Source organism: Macaca thibetana, chromosome 3 (assembly GCF_024542745.1).
Source record: "Macaca thibetana thibetana isolate TM-01 chromosome 3, ASM2454274v1, whole genome shotgun sequence".
Lineage (NCBI taxonomy): Eukaryota > Metazoa > Chordata > Mammalia > Primates > Cercopithecidae > Macaca > Macaca thibetana.
Window position 1 is genome coordinate 141,563,826 of NC_065580.1, and position 27,909 is coordinate 141,591,734.

Genomic DNA, 27,909 nt, shown 5'->3' on the forward strand with positions numbered 1-27,909 from the left:
TGTGGAATCTACAAATCAAAACAATTGAGCTAATGTCTGGGCCTTAGTCAATTTTGTACCCTAAGTACTGGGAGCACAGCTTTTAAAATACATGATGAATGTTTTAACACAGGAATGAACAGATGAGAGGCACAAGGTGGTTGGGGGTTCTTCTGATACACAGTAGCTTCCTTGACACATTCAGTACAACTCTCAACAGGTAAGTCTCTTCATGTTATGTTACCTTATGAGGAATTAAGTGGCAGAACATGCCTTCTATTATTTTCCTTTGCAGAACAAGACCAATGTTGTGGGTTGGGACACAGTACTGGCTGCATTTGAGTCCCAAGTAACCATTCGTCTATTGCTATCACCACAGAGTCAGAGGGGATGACACACAGGGGGGCCCAGCAATCTCACCCAAGTCAACTCCACCAACATTCCTGGTTACCCACCGTATGTACAGTACCCTGCTAGGGACCAGGGTCATGACAGTAAATAATACCAGACTGTGCCCTTGAGGAGCTCACCTCTGCTGAGGGAAACATGCACAGAAACCCACAATGGTGGCAGAGAGGAAAGAGGACAATGGGACTGTGTGAGGGGGATAGGAGGCACCCAGAGGAGGAAATGGGTGAGGAGGTTGGTAAGGAAAGATTTTAACAGAAGGGGTCTGTCTGGCTGGACATGGAAGGACATGTAGGAGTCATCTAGAGGGCACAGGTACACTCCAGGCAGAGGGAATTGCATGGGTAAAGATCTGTAGGTATGGCTTGTGAGGATGGATTTCAATTATTCTGGAATGAGGGCGGCCATGGAGACAAGGGCAGGTGAAAGGAGAGTTAACAGATTTCATGCCAATGGCTCTGCTTTGAGTTTCTGATAAGAACCCAGAACCCTTGGACTCCCCACTAACACTGATTAAGGTTTTTATGATTCCTCATAGAACATGAACTCAAAGGAGGTCAGCAAAGGGGTGTGTGTGATTCTTTCCTATTGGCTGCAGCTGCAGCCCCGCCTCCTTCTCCAGCACATAAACATTTCAGCAGCTTGGCTGCAGACTGCTGTGCAGGGCAGGGAAGCCCCAGGAACACAGTCCAGCAAACAGCAGCACGCAGCTAAAAGGAAGACTCAGAGGAGACAGTTGAAGAAGGAAAGTGGCGATGGACCTCATCCCAAATTTGGCCATGGAAACCTGGCTTCTCCTGGCTGTCAGCCTGGTGCTCCTCTATCTGTGAGTAACTGTCCAGGCTCCTCTCCTCTGTTTCCTTGGACTTGGGGTGCTAATCGGGCCCCTTTTCCCTTATCTGCTTAGAAGATCAAAAGAGATGTTCAAGGAGAAGTAGTACAATTGTTGGACGCTACAAACATAGAGAGGTTATTATTGATCTTATGCAGATCTATGAATGAATAAGTAAGCATTTCTCCCATCCACCCTCTAATTTTGGTGACTAGGAGGGTTTAGGGACAGCATTTGCTAGTGGGAATGATCGGATTACCTTAGATTTCATGAAGACTAATCAATGAAAACATGGCAGAGGCAGATTACAAACTACTGATCACGATGGGCAGCGTGATCCTCATCCCCTTCCCAGGCTCTGGGGCTTCTGGGAGCAGGAGGGAGTGGCTTGCGTTTTTGTCGCTTTATCTTTGTTTTCTGGGTTCTGTGTCTGCTGGAAGGGATGTGTAGAGGTATTGTCCCCTGTGAACCCGGTGGTTCCTGCTCCCCTGCCTTCCACCCCAGGACATCATTTACATAATGCACCAGAGAACACCAGTACCTCAGGGGAAGCTGTCCCTTGGCTCTTCCCTCTTTCCTGTGCCATGCCCCTGAAAATCCCCTCCGTCCTATGAGTCACTCCTCCACCCTGTCATACACAGAACTATTTATCTTGCAATGATTAATCTCTAGGGCAAAGGAGACTTGGAGGAAGTTCTGACGATTTATTCTTTGCTTTAATCTTTTTCCTCTGGTTTCTGGGAGGCTAGGATTAATATAGAGCTTTGTTTCTCACCTAATGGGAATCTGCTAGCAGCCTGAAAAGGCAGGAGCCATGAAAGCCAATTTGGATTGTACATGTTTTCACCTTTATGTTACAGTACAGGAGGATGAACCCTCTCACTGGTGGGATTCCTGGCATCCTAGAGCAGGTGGAGAGAAGAGTTACTTTCCACTGTGGGTAGTGGAGGTTCAATCTATCACATTTGACTTCTACCTCAATTTGACTTTTACTAAGAGTAGGGAACCACAATGACATGAAAATAGAAAATATAAACCTCATTTTAATTCTTTCACAGAAAGCTTAGGAATTCCGTGAGTTGTGGGAACATGGTTTCCATTGTCTAACATTTTTAAATGAATTGATATGATTCAAATTCATTCCTATTTAAACCAGAATTTTTTGGAGATAGACTATTTCCAGCATGTTCCTTCTGGATGATAAAAAGAGGGCTGTTAGTTCAGTATTTGTGACAATAAATGTGTGTAAAATAATGTCACCTTTCCTAAATGTCAGAAATATTAGTCTAATGCACGAATGTATACCTCTAAGACAAGACTGCACAAATGTCTTTTTAAATATACCTGCCCGGCCATTTATTTTAATACCTCCTTTTCGAAAATACCTGCCTAGCAGATTAGCTTAAACTCTCAGGGCAGGGGAGTAAGCAAGACTGTGAGCCAGTGACGATAGCAAAGGCATCCAGGTAGGATCAGTATGAAGTGAAAATATTCCTCAGCTCTCAGGGTAGAACTGCAAAGAGGTAGTCATGGGTCCTGGCCCCACAGTGGACGTCACTCAAAGGGCAAACCGGTTGGCATCTCATCTGCTTCAAGCCTGGACACAGGGGCACCATCTGTGTCACTCTGTGTGTGGTCTGCCATGTTGTGGGGCTGTCACTACAGATTTGGGCAGCCGGGCAGACAATACCTTAGCCTTAGACGATGCTGGTGCAGCCCAGGAGTCAGATACTGCAGTGTAGACCATGCCCTCCTTAGGCCAACACAATTACATGCACTAGATGACTGGCTTTTCTGTTAGCCTCTTCATTGGAACCAAAAGCAGCATTACTCTACCAAACAGAGGGGAGCTGAAAAGAAACAAGAGTTCGCCCAGCCCAGCGTCTGCCTTGACATGGTATCATGTAAGTCTATATACTCACCAAGATCTTTCCTTGGGCGCCAGTGCTGCTGACACATTAACTCAATAGCTTGTCCTCACCTGAGAGGTCAGGTAACATGTTTAAGGTTCAGGAGCAGAGATTAGTGTCATTGATTTGACATGGCTGTGACAACAAAGGAGGGAACTGAAGTGGGAATACCCAAGGCCACCCTGGTTTTGGCAGGTGGTGCAAGCACTTCCACTAACTGTTCTAGGGCAGGGAACCAAATGTATGACTGGGCCTGCCCATGCCGCCTCTGCTGAGTCCTTCAAACCCTGCCCTTCATGAAATTTCTTAGTTTTCTTTTATCACATTTTATAAGTCACTGGATGGTTACAAAATGTTTGGCACCTATACTGCCTTGAAGGCTAACCTCTAAAGAGGAGTAAGCAAGGTCTTAATACAACTCTCTGGGATGTTTTATCATTAATTCTCTTACATGCCATACTGCATCTTTTGCTATCAACAGGAAAGTACCTGGACTTTGGAAGGTCCCTCCCTGTCTTTTAGCTGAAGGTACATATGAGGCATGTGGATTCTTTTATGCACGGCATCTTTTTCAACTACATTTGTGTAGTTTGCCTCTCTGGAGTCAACCTTGTGAGGCTAACAGCTTCACAGCTGAATCAGTGTCTGGCAACCTCTTCCTTCAGCCTCTCTTCTTCCTCCAGTTTTCCATCCCTCAGTCACACTAGAGGGGGAAGACCAGAAAGGATTCAGAACCATCAGTTGGAGGAGTTTGCATGACTCACGAAAGATGAGTTGCAGGCAGGCCTGCCATAGTGAACACCAGGCTTAATGAGTTTTTCCTCAGAGATACTTCATGTACAGAGGTAGTGAACTGACTGCTTTCGATTGACTACCTTGAAAAAGATGAGTGTGCCTGGCACAGTGCTTCTCACGCGAGTATTACCTGAGAAGTATTAGTTGCTGGTTCTTCTGCACACCATCGTTCAAGGACATATGGGTCAACCATCCTCCTCAATAGCTCAAATCAGAGACTGAGGTGTAGCTGAAAGCTGCCCACATTTCTATAAGGCCAATAGATGCCATGAACACAGTTGTCAATCTGTAGAAATAAGGACTCCATGACTCCTACAAGGCCTCTCTGTGAATGAAGGTTTAAGGGCTAGATCCTAAAACAGGGTCAGAGATGAGAGGGAAGAAAAAGCATAAAAGTTTCTGAGCAAATTGTAAGGGCAGTGTCAGCATAGGCTCTCGGTGACCTTCTGTGATTGAGTGGATACAGCGATGCAAAATCTCATCATCAATGCAGAAGACAAAAAAAGTCTCACCCTTTCTACCTAGGATGAGAATCCCCAAATCAGGGAAGAGTCCACTTACTAAACAGATATAAGGGAATGAAGTGTCCTGGAAGAATTCCTGCCTGAATCTCTCAGGAGCATTTGAGAACATTTCTCAAGTATTCACTCCAGGACTGGGACTATGAAGACTTCAGCTGCTTTCAGCTATGGGACTTTTAGGGGTCTCAGAGTAGAGTCAGGAAAGGACCTGATGAGTGAATCCAATTACTGCCATTGGAGTTGCTGTTATTATTTATCGTGTACATATTACCTACCTCTCGTAACCATTCCAGCTCCTGAGTCGGTAACTCAGCAGCCCTCCGATCTATAAAGTCGCAAACCTTGTGACCTGATGTCTGTTTCACTTCATAGATACGGGACCCGTTCATATGGACTTTTTAAGAGACAAGGAATTCCAGGGCCCACACCTCTGCCTTTTTTGGGAAATATTTTGTCCTATCGTCAGGTGAGTTGTTTGAACTTCCTCTTTTGCTTCTCATGGTTGCAAACATCAGCTTAGTTCCATCAGTAAAAATGCTCCTCCTTGGGAGGGAGTTCTGAAGTTTCACATTTTCAGAAATGGTGGGACTGGGTGCAGTGGATCATGCCTGTAATCTCAGCCTTTGTGAGTCCAAGGCTGGCAACTTGCTTGAGCCCAGGAGTTTGAGACCAGCCTGGGCAACACAGTGAGACCTCCGTCTCTAGAAAGAAAAAATTACTGGTGCATGATATGGTAGCCCATGCCTGTAGTCCCAGCTGCTCTGAATGCTGAGGTGGGAGGATTGCATGAACCCAGGAAGTCAAGGCTGTATTGAGTTGTGATTGCACCACTGCACTCCAGCTTGGTCAACAGAGCAAGACGAAGGAAGGAAGGAGGGAAGGAAGGAAGCAGGGAGGGAGAGAGGGAGGGAAGAATGGAGGGAGGGAGGGAGGGAGGGAGGGAAGAATGGAGGGAGGGAGGGAGGGAGGGAAGAAGGGAGGGAGGGAGGGAGGGAGGGAGGGAGGGAGGGAGGGAAGGAAAAAAGGAAAGAAAAGAAAAGAAAAGAAAAAAGAAAAGAAAAGAAAAGATGTGTAGGCTCACAGCCAGGTTTACCCCAGGGCTTTCTTGCTAACTCTCAGGAGCTTCAGGTTTGCCTCAGTTGAATAGCCCAGATGTCAGGGAGTTCAGCACTTGATGTTCAGGACTTGATGTGCAGACTTTGTGGCACCATAAAGAGAATTTTCTTTTTGCTCCTTGCAGGTTCCCAGGAAGGTATAGTCATACTTAGTTAGTATTAAGAGAAAAGCAGGAAGGGGGGCCCTGGTAGTGGCTCATTAGCTGTGTACCAGATTCAAACTTGGCTCTTTGTAGCAAGAGCTCATGAGCAGTCTTTTTTTCCCCTTCCTCCTGAACAACTTTGAAACTTTAGTTTATTAGGCAACCTAAATATTCTCCATCAGGTAATTTGCACCTATTTGAATTCTCTCAAGAACTGTTAAACTCTCTGAGCATATTTCCATGGCTCTATCCCAGCTGTTATAACATCTTTTGCAGATTTGAGAGAAAGAACAAGAGGGTTCTGCTTTGCTTCTTTTCCTTCAAAGGCTGCACCCTATGGGTGAGTCTGAGCAGGGAGTGGATGTAACTGAGATGAGATGGTGGTTGTCCATCAACCTCAGATATTTAAGTAGAAAATGAATTTGGTGTTTTTTGTTGTTGTTTGTTTGTTTTTTACACAAAGGTGCGAACACTTATGCAAAATCATTAGAAAGGAAATAGCTGACAAAATTATTAAGTATTTAATTTTACTGAACAGAATGTCATACATGCCACATGGACTGTAAACTGTGGCCGAGCCTTTGTAGCTACCCTGGTCTGATGCTTTGCCCAACGTCTGGCCCCTGGAGGGAAAGTCACGAGCTCATGCCCAGAAGGCCAGCACCAGCAAGCTGCTCTCCAGCCCAGATTTCCTATCCTGTATACCTGAAGCTTGTTTCTCAGATTCTAACACTCACAACTGAGGCCTCTGTTGTCTGATTACTGTCTGAGAATTCTATACCATTTTACTCTCAATAAAAGCAGTAATTTCTTCTTCATCTTTCCCAGATCAACTCTTATAGTAGATAGACATTTCTGGGACCTTCTTTTGCACAGTTAAAACATCATAGCTGAATCTTAGCAACAGGAAGGTTTGTTTTTACGTTTCAGAAGTGAAAGCTCAAAGCACGCATTGTAATTGGGTGTGATCTGGGGTGGCACTTCTCCATCTTTTCTGTGTTAAGCTAGAAAACCGGAAAGGAAGTCTACTTTCTCATTCACTCACTCACTCACTCATTTTCTCACTCAACAACATGCCTTAGACTTATCTAAATCTGCAAGACTAAAAGAGGCCCCTGGTTTCTTTAACTTTCTAAGTCTGCTAGAATTCTGGAGAGAGCACATGAGATAAATGAAAAGGATACTGATGGAGGAGATAAAAAAATTATGCATTCCCTGCAGACACTCACTTTTCCTCAGCCTCAGTTTCACCCCTGCCCTTGCAGGTGATCATTCAGGGAGTTAGGAGACTTTCGAGAGAATAAAAGAAAAAGCAAAAATACATCAGAAAGACAAGGAATTACTAGTCATAGATAAGGGTGAGTCCTTCAGTACTTGGAGAAAATTCAAGAGTGACTTTAAATTCCCCACTTCAAATATATCCTCTGTTTTCTTGCCTTTCCCTTAAGACATCTCTGAATAAGCTTCCTCCAACTGCCAGTGAAAGATAGCAGGCCTGAGGCCTGATTTCACTGGATGCAACTGTTTTCAGCCCCAGTTAGAGGTAGGGTTCATTCTATTTAAAATAATAATCAAATTGTATTTTGTTTCTTCTCCCAGGGTCTCTGGAAATTTGACACAGAATGTTATAAAAAGTATGGAAAAATGTGGAGGTGAGTACTCTGGAAACCTCCATTGGGTAGAACTGCTGCCGTGATGAGGTTACCCACTGCAAAGAGGATAGTCTCTGCCCAGGGCTTCATGGGATGAAGCTCTTGCCAACCCAAATAAGAGAGAGGTTCTCTGAAAGAAGAGGGTAATTATTTGGGAGTAGAATATTGCAGTAGGAATCTGCTTGCCATTATAAATGATGTGCAAATTCAGGGAGGTAAACAAGACAAAGATGCTCCAAGGAAAATGTGAGGAGAATCTCATAACTGTTTTGAGGTAATTATTGTTAGCTACAAAGATTAATAACAAGGATGACGCCACACCAAGGTTGGACAGGCAGTTGCTGGGCAGGTGTCCTTGCAGAAATACTTTTGTGTAAAGTTGAAATGGACTTTGTGCAAAGTTGTGGTTTTTGTAGAGACTTTTGTAATAGTTTGTTTCCAGGAACACAGCATGAGAATCCTCTCTTCATAGACTTCTTGGGATTTATTTGTCAGGGTTAAAAAAACAATTAGTGACATCACTTTGGTTCTGATAATGTTCACACTCGCTATTGTAAAACTTTTCGAGGCTTGTCCTACCAAGGATCCCATGTGTCACCAGGTGTCGAGGTCTTCAATCTGAACTAGGCTGGGAGCATTGTTGTAACCACTTTTCTCCAGGCTTTGGGGGCCCAGGGACTCCCAGCATCGCCTTCTGTCCAGTGTCTGCCTATCCCCCTCTTGTTTTTTTCTTCCTTAGGTGCCCTTTTATCACATGTGTTGTCTCTGACCCTTCTAATATGTGCTCATAAATGCATGGCATCATCTCCTTCCCATATCGATTCACTTTCATTTAAAAGCCAAAACTCTTTCATTTAGACTTTGAATCTAACATGCTTTTGAAAGAAGGGTTGAGAAATAGTAGAGAAACAGATTTGGAAACCATTTATGCTCCCCTTTTTAAAACTTTCTCTGCAAGTATGGAACTTTTTGTTCTGCTTTGTTGTTTAAATTTAAGCCAAGACTTTTTAATGGAAGGATATACAAGTATTTATTGGTTCATACCATTTTGCTTACTTTGAAGAAGAAATGCTGAATATTCTTAAACCATTGTGTTCCCTGGTGGGCTGATGGGCTGTGATTTTATAAGATGACCTCAGCCAACTGCAGCAGCTGTTCCCTGTCGTCAGGGCTAGAGTTTTGGTGAGAGCAGTGGAAGAGGTGCAGTGGTGTGTTCGTTCACTAGAAGCAAGCGAGAGAAGGCTTTGCCTCTTTGTACTTCTTCATGTTCTCTCATCAAGTCCTCAGAAACTGCAGCGCTGGCTGCAGGGTGCTGTGGAGGTGGCACAGCCCATACAGGCAACACGACTGAGTAGAAAGAACACACAGCTCTGGATGTCCGTGGTCCCCACACCAACTGCCCCTTGCAACATTTACTCTTTTGAGCATCTAATGATTTACCTGCCTTCAATTTTTCACTGACCTAATGTTATTGATAATGAAGTATTTTAAACATATAAAACATTATGGAGAGTGGCATAGGAAACACCCATGTATGCACCATCCAGCTTAACAAATGCTGTACTGTCATTTCTAACCATGATGTCTTTAAAGAGCTCTTTGGTCTTGCAATGTCTCTTCCCTGTTTGGGCCACATTACCCTTCATCGTATGAAAACTTGGGTGGTTCCTGTGTCAGACTCTTGCTGCGTGTCACACCCTAATGAACTAGAACCTAAGGTTGCTGTGTGTTGTACAACTAGGGGCATGGGTTACATGATCAGGATCAAAGTCTGGCTTCCTGGGTGTGGCTCCAGCTGCAGAATCAGGCTAGTGAAGTTTAATCAGCTCTGTTGTCCCCACACAGAACGCAAGATGGTCAACTCCCTGTGCTGACCATCACAGATCCCGACATGATCAAAACAGTGCTAGTGAAAGAATGTTATTCTGTCTTCACAAATCGAAGGGTAAGCATCCATTTTTTGAAACTTAAATAATGATTGATCCATTGATTAAATTTTTATTTTGAAAAAACTTATATATTCACAAAGAGTTACATAAAAAATGGACAGGAAGGTTCCATGTACTCTTCATCCTGTCCCCTACAATGGTAACATCTTGCAATCCTGCGTTAACTATAAATATAGTATATTCATATTAGGTTGGCGCAAAAGTTAAAATGGCAAACTGAAATAACCTTTGCACCAACCTAATACTATAGTACAGGAAATTGACTTTGATATAGTTTACAGAGCTTATTCAGATTTCACCAGTTTTACATGCCTTGTTTGTGTGTGTTTATGTGTGTGTGTAGTTCTAAGCAAATTTTTCACATTCGTAAATTTGCGCAACGACCAGCACCATCAAGATGCAGACCTATTCCGTCACCATGTGGCTCCCTCCTGCTAGCCTACAGTCACAACATGGGGTTTGTCTTTTTCTCTGACAGGGTCTGTATCAGAGCAAACTTTCTATTTGAGGAGGCCAATGTATTAATATTTCCTTTTATGGATTGTTATTTTGGTGTCAAGTCTGAAAATCCTTTGCTTAGCCCTCCTTTCTACATTGCTTTTTCTAAGAGTTATATAGTTTAACACTTTACAAAATGTAACTCTATTACCCATTTTGTGTTAATATTTGCATAAGTTATCAGATTTAGATCAAGGTTCATTTTTTGCGGACTATGGCTGTCCAAATGTTCCAACACCATCTTGGAAAGGTAGGCATATTGTCAAAAATCAGCTGAGCTTACTTTGTGCATCTATTTCTTATTGTTTACTCTGTCCCATTGATGACTGTGTTTACTCCTCCACCAATACCACACTGTGGTGACTCTAGTAGCTGTACAGTAACTCTTAACATCATATAGAGTGATTCTTTCTACTTCATTGATTTATATTTTCAAAATAGTTTTAGCTTTTCTTATCCCTTGCCTTTCCATAAAAATTCAGAATAAGCTTATGTGTCTACAAACAAACCAGCCATAATTTTGATAAGAACTGAATGAAAGCAGAAGTATTTAATCTTTTGGCTTCCCTGGGCCACAGTGGAAGAATTGTCTTGGGCCACACATAAAATACACTAACACACACACACACACACACACACACAAAAGGTCCGTTTATAGTTTTCATTATATCTACCACCTCAGATAAGCAAAAATGTCCTCACATAATAATCCTAATTATTCACTGCCCCATTCAGAGGGTCTTTCAAAATCATTGAACAGTCCCAAGTTTGCAATCACTGATACAGAAAATTTACATATCTAACTAAAAAAAAACTTCACTACTTTTTTTGATATTTTTCATTATAAAAGAAAAGAGGACAACATAAAACCAGTGGAGTACTTGACATTGTTTTTGAGAAACGAATGCATCAGTATCTGGCTTGATGGAAGTAGTTGCAATTCCCAGTGAGTTCTCAAGGTGCTCACCAGATATTTTGGTTCTAGTTTTACTCTTCATGTTCTTCATCCTTGAAAATAGTAGCTCACAAATGTAAGTGCTGCCAAAAAGCAATGACATGAATTGTGAAGTGAGGGATATTTGTCACTGGGAAGATAGTATCACAAAAGTCTAGTAAAAAGGGATGATCAAATTTTTCTTTAAGTTGAAAGTCAGATTGCAGCTCTCGGCATTCCATTTGAAAATTGGTAGGTAACATATTTATGTCAACTGAAAATGGAGTCATAAATATACCAAAATACTGATTATTTTTTCAGAAAACTTGAAATACCTGTTTTCAAATTCCTGTATCAAATTGAAAAGCAAGGCTGCATATTTTTGGCTGTTCACAGGACCATGTTTAGCCAACACATCAAAATGCATTCAATTGTTTGCCTTAATTCGAGCTTGCCATAATTTCAGTTTCATTTGGAATGCTGTTATGGTTTGAAACATTGTATTATTAAGTTGGTTTTCACCTGGAAGACATAGGTTTAACTCACTTAAATGGGCTGTCAAATCCACTAAAAATGCTAAGTCTGCAAGCCAGTTTTCATTGGCAAGTTCTGGCACAAATTTTGTGTTTGATACCATAAACGGCTTGATTTCACATCACAAAGCATAAAATCTTTACATTTCGCCTTGACTTAACTGTCTTACTTCTAAAAAGGGAATGACGTTGCTAGAGTCAGCATCCATACTTTTAAGGAATTCCTGGAACTAGAGATGATTCAATCCCTGGGCCCTTGTAAAATTTACAGCCTTCATGACAATTGGCATGACGTTATCCATTTTTAAAGCTTGTGCACATGGATTTTCTTGATGTATTATGCAATAATACTTGATCAAATGTGAGTTTTGTGCGGCAATTGTATCATCTTCTATTAATTGTACAAGCCCCTCTCTTTTACCTACCATCGCCAGGGCACCATCTGTAGCTGTATCAGATATGTTTACAATGAACTTCAAAGAAAATCACTTTAACGTATTTTTCATTGCTTTGTATAAATCTCTTGATTTAGCTGTGTCTTTTAATGGCACGGTGACATTTCCATTTCTTCAGTGACATTATATTCATCATCAATACTTCCAATAAAAATAGCAAGTTGTGCCGTATCTGTAGCGTCAGTCAGTGCCTTCATCCATCACCAAAGCATACAATTTTAAATTAGCAGTTTTACTCTCCAAACATCTTTCAATAGATTTCCCAATTTCTTCAATTCTCCTGGCTATAGTCTGGTGAGACAAACTGATTTTAGAAATATCAGTTTCTAAAGGCAAATAATATCTACCACATCTTCCATACATTGCTTAATAAACTCACCATCAGTAAATGGTTTTGATTTTTTTGCTATTAAATTTGCTAACACATAACTCGCTTTTACCTTACAATAGAGTTCGTTTGAGTTGTAACTATTTTAAATATCTTTTTTGTTGAAAAGAGACTTTTTTTTTCAGTTCTGCTATTTTGTCCTTACAACACATACACACCAAATTTGTCAGCAGGTTTTTGCATATAATGCCTCTTCAAACTGTAGTCTTTGAAAACTCGCACAAATTCCACAGAAATTAAGCAGAGTGCTTCGCTATTTGCCTCAACAAGAAAAATAGTCATTTGTCCACTTTTCATTGAACAATCTTCCTTCATCCATAATTTTTCTTTCTTAGGGTTCTGTTTTCTTTTTAAGACATTGTGGAAGCCATTCTGGAGTTAAAAGCATTATAATAGATAAGCAACTATATTTACTTTTATTATGAAAATTAACAGATACGAAAATAGAAAGCAAGGTTTAATAATCAAATAAGAATACTTACATGTCTTCTAAATAATATTAAACATCTATCATTTACAAAAGTAGGTTGAAATATTATTGATAATCGCTGTGTTTTACTTGCCAAGTCACCACAAACACACCTAATATCTGATGGTGTCAATTCAACTGTCCATGATTGGTAGATAACACACTGGAAGTCGCACACCACCATAAAACTGAAGCCACACATGCATACAAATAGTGAGAGTGTCTGCTATACAGCAGCGCTCTGCCTTATCCAGAATACACACTTGAATTCTTTGTCACAATTCACTTCACGTAGCATTGCAATAGCGTCCTCTCGCTCTTTATTTTGTTAGTTAATTTTAAAGGTTTTTCATTTCTTCTAGCTGAACTGTTTGCAATTATAATGCAAATTATGGATACTAGTCCATTATTTGTGGATGTGACACACTCTGATTATACCTTTCCATTCCATTGTCGTCTACAAAGTTCACCCTTGAGAATCGCATAGTCAAATTACAAAATTACCAAAAGAAATCACAAAAAAACTCAAAATGTTTTAAGAAAGTTTCCAAATTTGTATTGGGCTACATTCAAAGCCATCCTGGACTGCATGAGGCCTGCAGGTCACAAGTTGGACAAGCTTGAATTAAACCAATAGAACAACTTGGGTATAATCTGTATCTTTATGATGTTCAGTCTTCCATTCCATGAATATAGTACGCCTCTCCATTTCTTTAGCTTTTGTTTCTTTCCTGAACATTTTGTAGTTTTCAGCATGGAGATCCTGTACATCTTTTGTTAGATTTACACCAGAAATATTTCATTTTTGTTGGAGTAACTGTAAATGATATTGTTCTTCTTGTATTTTCAGATATTGATTGTTGTTACATAGAAATCTGAATAATTTTGTGTGCTGAGTTTGTATCCTATAGCCTTGCAGAACTTAACTTCATTCTAGAAGTCTTTTTGTATATTCCTTGACATTTTATACATTGACAATTATGTCACCTGAAAATAGAGACAATTCTATTATTTCCTTTCCAATCTGTATGCCTTTTATTTCTTTTTCTCGCCTAATGTATTAAGACATCCAGTATGCTCTTCAGTAAGAATGTTGAGAGTGGGCATTTTTGAATTCTTCTTGATCTTGGAAAAGCCATTCAGTCCTTCATCATTAAATGTGATTTAACTGATTTTTTTATAGATTGTCTTTATCAAGTGAAGGAACTGTCTCTCTCTTCCTAGTTTATTGAGATTTTATCATGACAGCTGGAAGTATACATTTTAAAACAAAACATAGTTGTTGAAGATAAGAGAAAGTTCCAAGCATGCTGGCTTGATAGTCCAGCCCCAAGTTGGGAAAAAGAATTATCCCTTTCTTTTTCCTTCTATTTATGGAATAAAAAATTAAGAGAAAAGAATTTTCATGGAATTGCATTATTCCTTTAAAACAGGCTTCTAGTCTTAAGTATTACCTACTTTTCTAAAAAATCACCACATCATAGCATAACTTTTTCAAGTCGCCCATCTGTAGGTGTATTAAAGACAGAGCTGGTTTGAGGCAACATACAGTCTTCCCATCTGTCACCAATCCTTTTCTACTCTGCACACTCAGAGGAAGGGCTAGGTCTTGTTCCTGTCTATTCCACTGGAAGAACAGTTCCCTACCACGTGGAGCATTTGCACTTAAAAGGAGACTGAGATAGAGAGGCAGGAGACCACACCAGATGGCTGGGTCTCCCAACTCCCACCCCTGCCCCACATACACTCAGAAGAGGCTAGATATCTAGGATCTCTATTGAGCATCTTGGATGTGGCCTGCCATAACATTATATACAGTCAATAAATATTTGTTAAATAAGTGATGCCTCTTCAACATATTTTGTGCAACCATGAAGATCACCACAAGTAATGTGAGACAAAACGTTTCCGCTTTGAACTCTAGCCTTTAGGTCCAGTGGGACTTATGAAAAGTGCCATCTCTATAGCTGAGGATGAAGAATGGAAGAGAATACGGTCATTGCTGTCTCCAACCTTCACCAGCGGAAAACTCAAGGAGGTATGAAAACAAGATGAGTTTTAATTAGAAATGTAAAGAATGAATCTGGGGACAGGTAGAAAGTAAGATCACAGTCCGTTTCCAAGGGGTAGTCCACTGAGTTCAAGCTTCCTAAAAATGGTCTTTTATCTTTATGTACAGAAAAGACATCACAAAATTCATTATAAAATGTCACTTACAGCTCCGTGCTGGAGAAAGCCATGTCCTTCTGGGACTTGAGTCTGCACATTTAACTACAGGTAGTGATCTGTTTTGTGCTTAGATGTTCCCCATCATTGCCCAGTATGGAGATGTGTTGGTGAGAAACTTGAGGCGGGAAGCAGAGAAAGGCAAGCCTGTCACCCTGAAAGAGTAAGTAGGAGCACAGCCATGGGGTTCTGAGCTGTCATGAGCCCTTCCAGCTGCCTGCCATGGAGTCAACAGTCCCACTGTTGGGTTACTGCAGTGACCAGACAAAAGCAGGGCAGTGCTGCAACTCCAGAGAGACACCTAAGAGGGAGTGGCCCCCGTGAGAAGGCAAGTCAGCAGGGGAAAAGGGCCTTATCTCGTGTGCACAGGAGCCAGGATTTACTTATCTGTTAACTTGTCACCATAAATATTCTGGGAGATTAAATACATACTTTAGAAATAAAAAAACATGATCGTATCAAAGTGTTGAGTGTAGTGGATATAGAACTGTGGGTAAGCAAGCATTTGGTACTTGTTGCCTTGCATTGGGTAAGATGGGAAAGTCACAATGGGGAACTTGGAACAATTTCAATCCCTTCATGGTTTTTCTGAGAATATCAGCAAACTACGAACTATTAAACCTTCCCACTACTTCCTTTTCCTCCAATCTCAAAAAAGAAAGGGTGCTAGAAATGCTATATGTAAGGCAAGCCTATTATTTGCTGTCTACACCTGTATGTGCTTCGATTATGCAAGAACGACAAGTGTAATCTGAGCCTGTCCTGGTCAGACTTGGGACGTGCAGTCACTCAGCTATAGGATTCTCCAAATCAATGTTGGAGAGATCTATTTTTTTTAACCAGAACATTCTTGATTGTCACATCTTACAAAAATGACTCTGCTCTCAGGGCAACTTCAGGTCAGAGGAGCTGGGGATAGTGGGGTTTTCCAGAGCTTTAGCAGGGATTGTAGAGAATAAAGGATGATATTTCTAGGAACTCAGAACAGGGTGTTGCTGTTTTGTAAAGTGCTGAAGAGGAATCGGCTCTGGGCATAGAGTCTGTAGTCTGACAACGCCACCTTTCTTGAATCCACGAGAAAGAGTTAATTATTCCACTCTTGTTCTGCTGAAGCACAGTGCTTACACATCTTATATCATCCACACTCAATACATGCTACTGTAATTGTCTGATAATGGGTCTCTGTCTTCCTACGACTGGGCTCCTTGACCTCAGAGGTGAGTCTAACTCAGCTTGGTGTCTCCATCACCCCCAGCATAGGGCCAGTTGCATCACTGGCACCGGATAACCACCTTCTGAGGGAGTTGATGGGAGATGACTCAGCAGATGGTTCTGAAAGTCTGTGGCTCTTTATCCGTCCTAACTGGACATGTGGGTTTCTTGCTGCATGTATAATGGAAGGATGGTAAGAGGTGCTGATTTTAATTTTCCATATCTTTCTCCACTCAGCATCTTTGGGGCCTACAGCATGGATGTGATCACTAGCACATCATTTGGAGTGAACATCGACTCTCTCAACAATCCAAAAGACCCCTTTGTGGAAAGCGTTAAGAAGTTCCTAAAATTTGATTTCTTAGATCCATTATTTCTCTTAACAAGTATGTGGACTATTATTTCTTTCTCTCTCCCTTTCAAAATAACTGCTTTCTTGACATAGAATTCACGTATCATATAATTCATCTACTTAAAATGTAAAATTCCATTGTTTATAAGATAATCAAAAATATGTATGACCATTACTGTTGTAAACTAAATGTTTTTGTCAATCTAGAGCCCTCATACATTTTAGCTATCAACCCCCAACCACAAACCCCATCACCCTAAGCAACCAATATAGATTTGTCTGCCTCTGTAGATTTGTCTATTCTGGACACTTCATAGAAATAATATCATTGATTTTTCTGTTGTTTCTTAGTCTCTATTTCATGAGTTTGTGCTTTAGTCTTTGTTGTTTTCTTTCTTTTCCTGGTTTTATTTTTATTTTTTTTTATTTTTTTATTTTTTTTTTTTGAGACGGAGTCTCGCTCTGTCACCCAGGCTGGAGTGCGGTGGCCGGATCTCTGCTCACTGCAAGCTCCGCCTCCCGGGTTTACGCCATTCTCCTGGCTCAGCCTCCCGAGTAGCTGGGACTACAGGCGCTCGCCACCTCGCCCGGCTAGTTTTTTTGTACTTTTTAGTAGAGACGAGGTTTCACCGTGTTAGCCAGGATGGTCTCGATCTCCTGACCTCGTGATCCGCCCGTCTCGGCCTCCCAAAGTGCTGGGATTACAGGCTTGAGCCACCGCGCCCGGCCCTTTTCCTGGTTTTAGGTTTCATTTGCTCTTTGTCTTTTAGTGTTTTGTGGTGTAAATGGTTAATTTCAGTTTGAGATATTTTCTTCTTTTAAATTTAGACATTACAGCTATAAATTTCCCTCTGAGCACTGGTGTTGGCTACATCCTGTGTTTTGGTATATCATGTCATCTATTTGTTCATCTCAAAACAATTTCTTGTTGCCCTTTTGATTTCTGCTTTGACTCACTGGTCACTTAAAACCGTATTGTTTAACTTCCACAAATGTATGAGTTTCCCAAATTTCTTTCCCTACTGATTTCTAGTTTTATTCCAAGGAAGTTGATGTATATATGCTCTGTATCATTTCCTGAACAGCATGATTAAGTTAAGCAGCAGATTACGGTCTACATTAATCCAAAAACTCTAGTCCAATAGATAAAGGCTAAAAGGTCAAGGAATGTAATTCTATTCCTTTGGTCAGTCCAAAGACGCAGAAGGTGCCTTTGATCTCACTGCTGTAGTGGTGTTTCCTATGTATAGACCTGCCCTTGCTCAGTCACCGGCCTGAAAGAGGGGCAAACATGATAAAAGGAATGGGTTCCAGTTGAGAATCATGATGTTCTTATTCTTATTACTGGTAGAGAAAATTATAATTGCTCCAGGTAAAGTTTGCATTTTCACTATGATTTCCTTTTGTTTGTTTTGTTTTTCCCACAGTACTCTTTCCATTCCTTACCCCAGCTTTTGAGGCATTAAATGTCTCTCTGTTTCCAAAAGATGCCATAAATTTTTTAAATAAATCTGTAAACAGCATGAAAAAAAGTCGCCTCAACGACAAACAAAAGGTAAAATCTGGTGGTGGTTAAATGACGATGTTTAGTTTTTGATAAACTTAGATTTTATACATACGATAGTGCATGTGTCATTTTTACTCGCTGTGTGTCTCCCAGGCTGGAGTGCAAGCTCCGCCTCCCGGGTTCACGCCATTATCCCGCCTCAGCCTCCCAAGTAGCTGAGACTGGCATGTGTTAGCCAGGATAGTCTCGATTTTGACCTCGTGATCCACACCCGCCTCGGCCTCCCAAACATAAAGAGCAGAGGTCTGTATTTTTAAACATAAAGACAGAGGACTTATGTTTAGAACAAGAGAAGTCATTTGGTAGAAATAAAGAAGGAGATTGGGGAAGGAGATGAGAATGAGTCAGAGAGACAGCATTTAAAACTTGCTATCAGGCACAACAATTAGTATGTCATGATATAAACAGTATTGAGATATAATTTTACCACTTCTCTTCCCTTCAATAAATTGTCAAAGGATAAAGTTTCCTGTTTGAAAATATATTTTACTGGTATTATGCTTTCCTCATATCACAGATTGGTAAAGAATCATTTTAAGTCCAAGACTCTTATTTTACATATTCTGCAATGAAGGGTCCTATCAGGCTACCTGCCGACTGCTGACATGTAGCGTGTGATAAATTTGAGTGCTTCACAGCCTGGAGTGAACAGGGGTCTTCTCCAAGAATTGAGGCTGCAAGGTTGGCTAACTCAGCTTTGCCTTCAAGAGCCCTAGAGGCCAGCCGAAGGATGTCTGCAGGTCAGGGAGGCAGGATCAGGTAACCCAGCTGTCACTGAATATTATCTAAAGTTTGAGAATGTTGGAGTATTTGAAAATGCTCCCCCAAAAAAGCTGCTGATGAGTTCTGGAAATGTCAGGAGATAAATCTATATGGACACTGCTAAAGAAAAAGGTAGAAGAATAAAAGATCCAGGACTTCTTCCTGGGTAAGCAGTTACGACCAGAGATGGAACCTGGCAACTCTTCGGCCAGAAAGCTGTATCCAAAAGACCGAGAAGATGAGGAACAGGGAGGGCAAAGGCCAAAAAGCAATTAGACATGATAGCTAGATTTGTTCAGGAAAACATCCTGCTTTCCAAGGATTTAGATGAATGTTTTTGTTCACTGGTGACAGGCAACACCCGTCAGCCTTCTGGTCTTCAAGAAACCATAGGGAGGCTGAGGGAGGGAAGTCAAGAAGGGAGGCTGAGGACTGCACTTTTGATTTACTTCTGACTTCATGAGTAACTTTCTGCCAATGAAATCTCTCTTTTTGCTTCTAGCACCGAGTGGATTTCCTTCAGCTGATGATTGACTCTCAGAATTCAAAAGAAACTGAGTCCCACAAAGGTAACCAAAGAGTGCTTCTGAGGGCTACTGGCAGGAACACTAAGAGGGAGGCCCTTGTTCTGAAAATGTGCAGGAAGTATTCCAGGAAGATGAGAATTTCTGCCACATAGCAGAACAACACACATTTAGATGTTATAAATAGTAGCTGGAGGCACTTTCCAGAAGCCCACAGGTATATCCATGTTCCAGGCTTGAAGGGCAACCCCAAGAAAACCTAGAATGTTTGGAGGACAGTCAGTGGTTTGTGGATCACCTACATGAGCTCATATGCCAGTTCTCAGCCCCCTCCAGATCCAACAAGTGAGAACCTCTAATTGGAAATTTATATCAAACATACCGATCAGGAGGCACACTGTCCCAGTAAGGGTGATTTTAACTGGCAGTACTTGATGAAAGTGTATTTGCCAGGTTAATCTACTGTAAAGTTTTGTTTTTCCCTTTGAAATGGATAAGTAACTAATGGGGGAAACCTCTGAGACCATGTAAATCTACTTCAATCTTCAATCTTTTATCTACTAGTTTTATGACCCATGGATGGTTTTGACCAAAACCATTATAACTAAGACAGTGGCAAAACGATAACCATGGTCAATTTCAACCTACCAAAATTTGGCAACCATCTCACAAAATTCTCGAATACTTAACAATTGGTTCTAGAGAGCAGGGCTGGGCAGACTCCAGTATAACACTTTAAACATGTCCATGTCTACATCTACTTCTGTCTGTCTATCTATCTGTCAATCATCTATCTGTCTATAATCTATCAATTAATCATCTATCTATCTCAATAAAGCTTGCTGTGCTAAAGAAAATAGTCTATCATTTCACTGTTTCATACAGAAATCACTAGACACCTATAGCTATTGAGTACAGGACATGTGGCCAATGTAACTGAAGAACAATTTTTAAGAGTATTTAATTTTAACTGAATAAAATTTGAATTTAAATAGCCATGGGTGGATAGTGGCTACCAGATTGGACAGCAGAGCTCCCAACTTTAAAATTACAGTTCGACTTCAACTCAGTATAATGGGGTTCAATGTAAGTGAATAAAATAATTGGATGGTTGAATTTATCCATAGCAGCATACAGAAATATTCACTGGTAAATCAGAACTCTATAGACCTTTCTCACACTCATTTTATATTGTGTTCGGTTGTGAGTTACATGGTTGCAGCAGGCACCATATTTATTTCTGTGTTTCAGGTCTCTAAAGGTCCTAATCTAGTCCTGATCAAACAGACCAGTGATGGATCATCGTGAGCTTCTCTCAGGAGAAATATCGAGAGAGGCCAACTTGTAATCATATGAACTTCTGCTATTTTATTAATGCCATTCATCAGACTACAGTCAATCACCACGCTTCTGGCTTTTTGTCTGTCTCTGCTGTCTTGCACACCCTGAGATAGTCCATTCTGAGAACTGTACCCTAGATCTTATATTGCCTGATGCCTGTCAAAGATGTAATCCATGCTGCTTAAGTGAGGTTGTACACACAAATCACCACATCTCCTGCAAGTTTGCATTTTGATTCAGTAGTTCGATGGTGGGGTTTGAGATTCTGCATTTCTAATACGCTCCCAGATGCGACTGGTGCTGCTGGTCCATGAAACACACTTGGAGTAGCAAGAGGTGATCTGTAGCTCAATATTGGTCCTTTAAGTTCCCTCAAACATATATAGAGAAAAGGTCCTAAATATTGCAAATTCTCTCAAGTTTGTCAAGCTATATTAGAATTCTCTCAAAGTTTGTCAAGCTCTATTGTAGAAAATCAAATTTTTCTTGGGGAAAGGCTACCCCATATTTACTTACAGATAAAGTACTTTTAGGATCATTCAAGGCGCACACCCATAACACTGAGTATGTAAGACAGAAATGCTCTCTCTGGAAATTACAGCAGTGCTGGTGCTGGATGCCATGAGGACGAGTGGATGGCCCACAATCATGCAGACCTTGGGAAAACCTGGATTAAAATGATTTTGCCTCATTCTGGCCCTGTGTAAGATACACATCAGAATGAAAACCACCCCCAGTGTGACTCTGAATTGCTTTTCCATTTTTTCCTCTTGGGATTGGAGAGCTTCACTTAGATTTCATCTCAGCTGTGATGTTGTACGTTGACCTGATTTATCTAAAATGTCTTTCCTCTCCTTTCAGCTCTGTCTGATCAGGAGCTCGTGGCCCAATCAATTATCTTCATTTTTGCTGGCTATGAAACCACCAGCAGTGTTCTTTCCTTCATTATATATGAACTGGCCACTCACCCTGATGTCCAGCAGAAACTGCAGAAGGAGATTGATGCAGTTTTGCCCAATAAGGTGAGGGGATGACCCCTGGAGATGAAGGGAAGAGGTGAAGCCTGAGTAACAGTGCCTCCTCACCACTCCCCAGGAGGATTTTTATGAAAAGCATAATCACTGATTCTTTCACTGACACTATGCAGAAAACCTCTGAGGAGAAAAACAACGGGAGAAACATAGGAAATGGTTGCTACTGGCAGAAGCATAAGATCTTTGTAAAATATTGCTGACCCTGGTTCATCTGCATTCTGTTTCCACAATAATGCTAAGTAACAAAAAAAAAAAATCAAAAAACCTCAGTGGCATCTAATGATAAGCATTTATTGCCCACAAGACTGGACAGTGAGCTCTGCTGATACTGGCTGGATTCGCTCTGGTGTGGCTGTGGTCTGACGGAGCCTGGCCCTGGGGGCGTGGTGCAGGCTGACTCAGCTCTCACCACACCTGTCTCATCATGTTCCAGTCAGGTAGCCACTGGCAAAGAAGCCAAGCTAGGAACCAGGGTATCTGACTCCTGAACTAAACTCTTAACCTCTACAGAAGCCTCCCAAATATAACACCAAGTGCTAGGTACCTATCATCCAGTTTTCAGACTTCTGCCCAAACTGGGATCCTTTTTGGTGTGAAGAGACCTGGCCTGTGGGGCTGACCCTGGTGTGGCAGTGAGGCAGACACAAAGGGATGTTTACATCCAGCCCTGAAGATTACAGTCCAGCCCTGAAGCAACAACTAGGGGACTGTTCCAAAAGGAGGGGATGGGGCTGAGTGTGGAGTTCTATTCTCTTCGTAACTTTAACAACTCAAATTGTATACCTTGGTAGCATCCAATCATAAATGTATTGTGTCATATTTGTGATAGAAAGGAACAAGTTTATCCTCAATTTTACTTATTTATTTATTTATTGAGACAGGGTCTCTGACTCTATGACCCAAGCTGGAGGGCAGTGGTGCAATCTCAGCTCACTGCAAAGTCTGCCTCCCAGGCTCAAGCCATCCTCCCACCTCTGCCTCCTGAGTAACTGGAACTACAGGTGCACGCCGCCACACCCAGCTAGCTTTTGTATTTTTTGTAGAGATGGGTTCTCACCATGTTGCCCAAGCTGGTCTCAAATTCCTCAAAAGAGTTACCAAGAAGGACTTTGCAACCAATAATCCTTGTGTGAACAGGATATTTGCTCTTTTTCCTGTTTTTCTTTCTTGGTACAGATGTATGACCTCTTTTTGAAAGGTGATAGTGATTTTTGTGTATTTTATTTGGTGGTAATGGTCATAGCCCATTAATCACATTTCTTCCCATGAGAAAGAAAAATCACTATTTGGTCATGCTAGGGATTTCAGTCCCTGGGGTGAGGATGGTCCTGATCCTCCTACATTCATAACCCCTCCATACATCTCAGTAGGTCACTGAGCACATCAATGGACATGACAGTTATTAAAATACTTCATGAATGCTATGATAATTTACCAGTATGAGTTATTCTCTGGAACTTCTAATACTTCAATAGTACTGCATGGACTCAGTTGAGAGTTAATTCAAAATCTCAATTTATCCAAATCTGTTTCTTTCTTCCCAGGCACCTGCCACTTATGATGCCATGGTACAGATGGAGTACCTTGACATGGTGGTGAATGAAACACTCAGATTATTCCCAATTGCTATTAGACTTGAGAGGGCCTGCAAGAAAGATGTTGAAATCAATGGGGTGTTCATTCCCAAAGGGGCAATGGTGGTGATTCCAACCTATGCTCTTCACCATGACCCAAAGTACTGGACAGAGCCTGAGGAGTTCCGCCCTGAAAGGTACAAGGCTCCCAGGAAATGGAGCTCACCCTGAACCAGGCTGGTTCAAGCATATTCTGCCTCTCTTAATCTACATGACAATCGTGTGGTTGTACAATCTTTTGCTTGTAAGTCTTTTTATCACAAAAAAAGTGATAATTATCAAAGTTCACAAACCACAGACTAGAAAAAATGAAACTACCACCATCCACAGCCCCAGCACCTTAAGATGAAGATCATCAATTATGTCCCTGTGGGCATTTTTCTATGCCTATGTAGATTTTTTAAAACTAGAATGGTATCACTTTTTATTTGAATTCTTGCTTACTTACCAGGAAACTATCCACTGATCTATATTACTATAAATATGTATGTATATATTGCATATGCCATAAACCATTTAACCATGATGATTATTTCAGGTGTATAGGCTTTTTATTCCTTTCCGTTTTTTCTATGCTGTACCCTTTAGCTCTCTGAATTTAACAGCAACTTTAAAACATGCTTCCACGTTCCATTTGCTTTCAACATTGCTTGCTATTTCCTCTGTGGTAATCATAACAGTGCAGGCTGAGGTCCTGAGAAGTCCTCAGCCCTAATGGTTAGGGCTGTCACTGAGGACACAAGACAGCACAGGTCCTCCTGGTCCTGTCTGTGGCTGCAGTCCTGTGCCAGCTCCCTTATACTCTCAGTAGACATCTCACACACTCCTCCTTGGAGGTGTCTTGAGCATGCTCTTCTGGGAACTCAGGGACAAGGTCAGGCCTTAGGCACAGTTTGCACTCTGGATATAATTGCTGTTTTCCCATTGTTGTATTATTAAGCAAAATTCAGAATGACATTTTTAGGTACTGGCTGGTGATTTAGGATGCTTGGGATCTAGACTTTCATTGGCCCCTACCTGCAAGTTTGCTGATGGCAGCGACCTTGTCTTGTTGGCCATGGTGTCCCTAGTGCTAGCATGGAGTCTGCACACAATACTTGTTCACAGAGTAAGTCAGAGCTGATCAAATTCTCTGTTTTCTAGAGTAGAGGACTTCTATGTTTCCTGAAAGCTCAGCACTTCCACCTCCTGTGGCTGCACTAATACAAAATCAGAGACCACTCGCTGTACTTCACTTTGAATCACTCAGTCACCAAAGAGACAGTGCTTGCCATGTGTCAGGAACTTGGCCAGGCAGGGAGAAATCCATATGATTTATATACATCTAAATCATATGATTTATATACATCTAAATCATATGATTTATATACATCTAAATCATATGATTTATATACATCTAAATCATATGATTTATATACATCTAAATCATATGATTTATATAAATCCATGAATCCATGATTTATATAAATCCATGAATCCATGTGATTTATATAAGTCCATGAATCCATGTGATTTATATAAGTCCATGAATCCATGATATATATGTATATGTGTGTGTGTATATACATTAGAGAATGTTTGACATATACACAAGTATATTCTATAGACACCAGCCTATAGAATAGTTTTTGTGCATCTCCATGTATCTATCACTGGTTCCAACAGCCATCAATCCATGTTAGCTACCCCATCCAAATGCCACCACCACCCTCCTCCTGCCTATTATGTTATTTTGAAGCAATAGCCTGTAAATATTTCAGAATGCTCTCCAAAATATAAGAACTCCTGTAAAAACATATGACAACAATGCCATTACTTTCCTCAGATCAACATTTTTTCCTTACTATAATCAAATATTTAGAAATCAAATTTGAATAAAACATGGGTCAATCTTCAAAGAATTTATAGCCTAGTGGAACACATCAAGGAAAGCAGTGATGACACTACAGTAGGGTAGCATCATAAGCCCATGTAAATTATTCAACTTAAACTATTCTATAAGGGTGTGGGGGAGAAAGAGAGGACGAGATGGACAGAAGAACCAGGAAGAGAAGGAGGTGGAGAAGCAGGCAGAGGAGAAGGTGGATAGGGAAGGTGGAGAGGAGGAGGAGGGAAATTAGAAAAAAAGAGATGACAGGAGAAGGAAAAGGAAAAACAACAACTTGAAATAGCACAAGACACTTTCTCCTTCTCCTTTCTCATGAATGAGCATGTGACCAACATAAGTGTGAGTTGAGGCAGGAATCCACTTTCGCATCCATCAGTCTTATCACTTATGTATCTTTTATAGTGTGAACACATCACCACCCTGAATATAATTTTAGAGTTTAGAGATAAATTTTATTTGCAACAACATTCATCTCATCTCAAGAAATCTGAACGCTCCTATAGGGTATGGAGAATGGAAAGGACCTGTAGGTTACGATTATTATAACAAAATAACCAAAGCAGGATTTCAATGACCAGCCCATAAAAGTAACTTGTGTATTACTGGTTGGGAGGTGGAGGGGGGTGGTTCTTAAGTAAGAACCCCTAATATGTAACTCTGTGGTTTTTATATTTCATTAACTTTTTAATCTACCAATATGGAACTAGGTTCAGTAAGAAGAACAAGGACAGCATAGATCCTTACATATACACACCCTTTGGAACTGGACCCAGAAACTGCATTGGCATGAGGTTTGCTCTCATGAACATGAAACTTGCTATAATCAAAGTCCTTCAGAACTTCTCCTTCAAACCTTGTAAAGAAACACAGGTCAGTACACTTTCTGTATGTTGTATTAAGAATTTTTTTAATGGAAGGGTATATATTTTTTAAAAGAATATGCATATCTTTTAATAATTCATTCTACGGACCAAAGAACGTCTTTGGATCCATCTTTGATCACTAAGGATGCTTCCGTTCTGGACTTCAAAACCTGTAGCATTAAGAACATCATGTAAAGTCCATGCCGATTAGCATGGCATGATTATGTGCAGTCTCTTTGAACCTGAGTACGTTTAAATTCGGTTTCAAGCCAGTTGGAAAGAGGAAGAGTTCTGCCCAGTCATGAAGTGCAATGATTACCTGGCTGTGACTTAAATGATGCTCTCCATCACCAGCGCCTGTAGATGCTCTCTCATGACAGTGGTTCACAACCACTAGCTGCATATCGGAATCACCAGGGAGCTTTAAAAATTCACGACGCCTGCGATATCTCAGAAATTCTTAACTAATTTACCCAGAGTGTGACTTTAAAAGCTCCCTGATCAGTTCTCACATGAAGCCAAGGTGGAGAATGACTAATTTCAGGTATTTCTGGTGGATATGAAGGACTACCATAGAGCAGGGCTATCCTTACTGTTTGACCTTATGTTCCAGGTGATACATTTATAGAAAGATTTAAAATCTTTTCTCTGAAGAAGTTAAAGAATAGATGTCATTGATTCATATTAAGCAATAGCCTATAAGTCTTATTTCCAGCACCGGTGCATTTAATATGCAACTCCACCCCTTAAGTACACTTTGTGCTTGGGAGAGGAGGAGGATGGAGATGGTTGCCATCTTATGAATGGCTTCAGGGCAGCTGTGTAGCTTTCCTATGTACGTGTTCAGGTTCAGACAGGGGACTCAGTCCTGAGAGAAAGTGGGCCACTGGCACACCTGGGACAGGGAAGATATTCCCTGGCAAGCTCTCAGGCATCTCAGACTGGCAACTCTTTGTATCCATGGCAACTTGCCTTCCCCTCACTGAACTGAGATCAGAATGTTACTCTGTTGGTGGCTCCCCCAACAGTGAAGGAGTGACTCAGTGACAATAGGGCTAGCAGTATGAGTCACTGTACAACTTGAGAACTTCCCTGTTTGCACTACACTTGGAAGCCAAGAGGAGATGTTAAAAAGAAAAGAATAATTCCTTCTGAACACCTTTCCCATCATTGCATTTGATGGGTTCAATTGGGAGGGGTTACTAGACTCTGGAAGTTGAAAACTGCCCACATAATTAAACTGTACAACAGCTACCCAGGATTACCTTGCAAGTTTTAACCTACAAAAATTTAACTTTATATGGCAATTCCAAAGTAGTTTGCCATTATACCTAATAATCTGAATTTAATTTTTAAAACTCATCCTTTTTACTTAAGATTTAATTTAAAAAAAAAAAAAAAAAAAAAAAAAAAAAAACACAAGTCCACAAGAATTTGTCGCAGGCGTGGCACAGAGTCGGTGCTCCATAAATATTTTGTTAAATGATGGATGGTGAGGGCTTTTACTATCCAGTATTTACCCAGCTTATAGATTAAGTACGAAGAATCCAAGATACATGGTGTTGAGAGTCGTTTTTATAAGCTCACAAAGCGTTTTTGTCATTCATGTATTTTTTCTACTTTGCTTCCATCTTTTCTTCTCTCACGTCATTTATTAATTCTCCATATGCTTGTTTAACTCTTGTAGATCCCCTTGAAATTAGGCAACCAAGGCCTTCTTCAATCAGAAAAACCCATTGTTCTAAAGGTTGAGTCAAGAGATGGAACCCTAAGTGGAGAATGAGTTATTCTAAGGACTTCTACTTTGTTCTTCAAGAAAGCTGTGCCCCAGAACACCAGAGATCTCAATTTACTTTGTCAATAAAACCTTGAAATAAAGATGAGCTTAATCTAGTGTACTGCATGAGTAGTTAGTGGTTTTGTAC

General features: G+C 40.8%; 2 protein-coding genes across 2 annotated transcripts in view; one reads left to right on the top strand and one right to left on the bottom strand.

The window, feature by feature from the left end:
• ZSCAN25 (zinc finger and SCAN domain containing 25) overlaps nt 1-27,909 on the bottom strand; it is a 71,206-nt gene that overhangs the window by 6,604 nt on the left and 36,693 nt on the right. The gene's annotated exons all lie outside the window — the stretch shown is intronic.
• Nucleotides 1,018-27,882, top strand: LOC126950477 (cytochrome P450 3A5). The gene is made up of 13 exons (XM_050784028.1): nt 1,018-1,213; nt 4,818-4,911; nt 7,303-7,355; nt 9,201-9,300; nt 14,506-14,619; nt 14,882-14,970; nt 16,257-16,405; nt 17,799-17,926; nt 19,203-19,269; nt 21,427-21,587; nt 23,144-23,370; nt 25,829-25,991; nt 27,672-27,882. Exons 1-13 carry the CDS (start codon nt 1,143-1,145, stop codon nt 27,765-27,767), a joined length of 1,512 nt encoding a protein of 503 aa, XP_050639985.1. The 5' UTR covers nt 1,018-1,142; the 3' UTR covers nt 27,768-27,882.

What these genes read in the sequence shown, in the direction of transcription:
- LOC126950477 (XM_050784028.1), top strand. Translation starts at nt 1,143, where the DNA reads ATGGACCTCATCCCAAATTTGGCCATGGAAACCTGGCTTCTCCTGGCT. An exon ending in TCCATTATTTCTCTTAACAA is followed by an intron (nt 16,406 to 17,798) that starts GTATGTGGACTA and finishes TTTTTCCCACAG; the next exon opens with TACTCTTTCCATTCCTTACC. An exon ending in ATGCAGTTTTGCCCAATAAG is followed by an intron (nt 21,588 to 23,143) that starts GTGAGGGGATGA and finishes CTTTCTTCCCAG; the next exon opens with GCACCTGCCACTTATGATGC.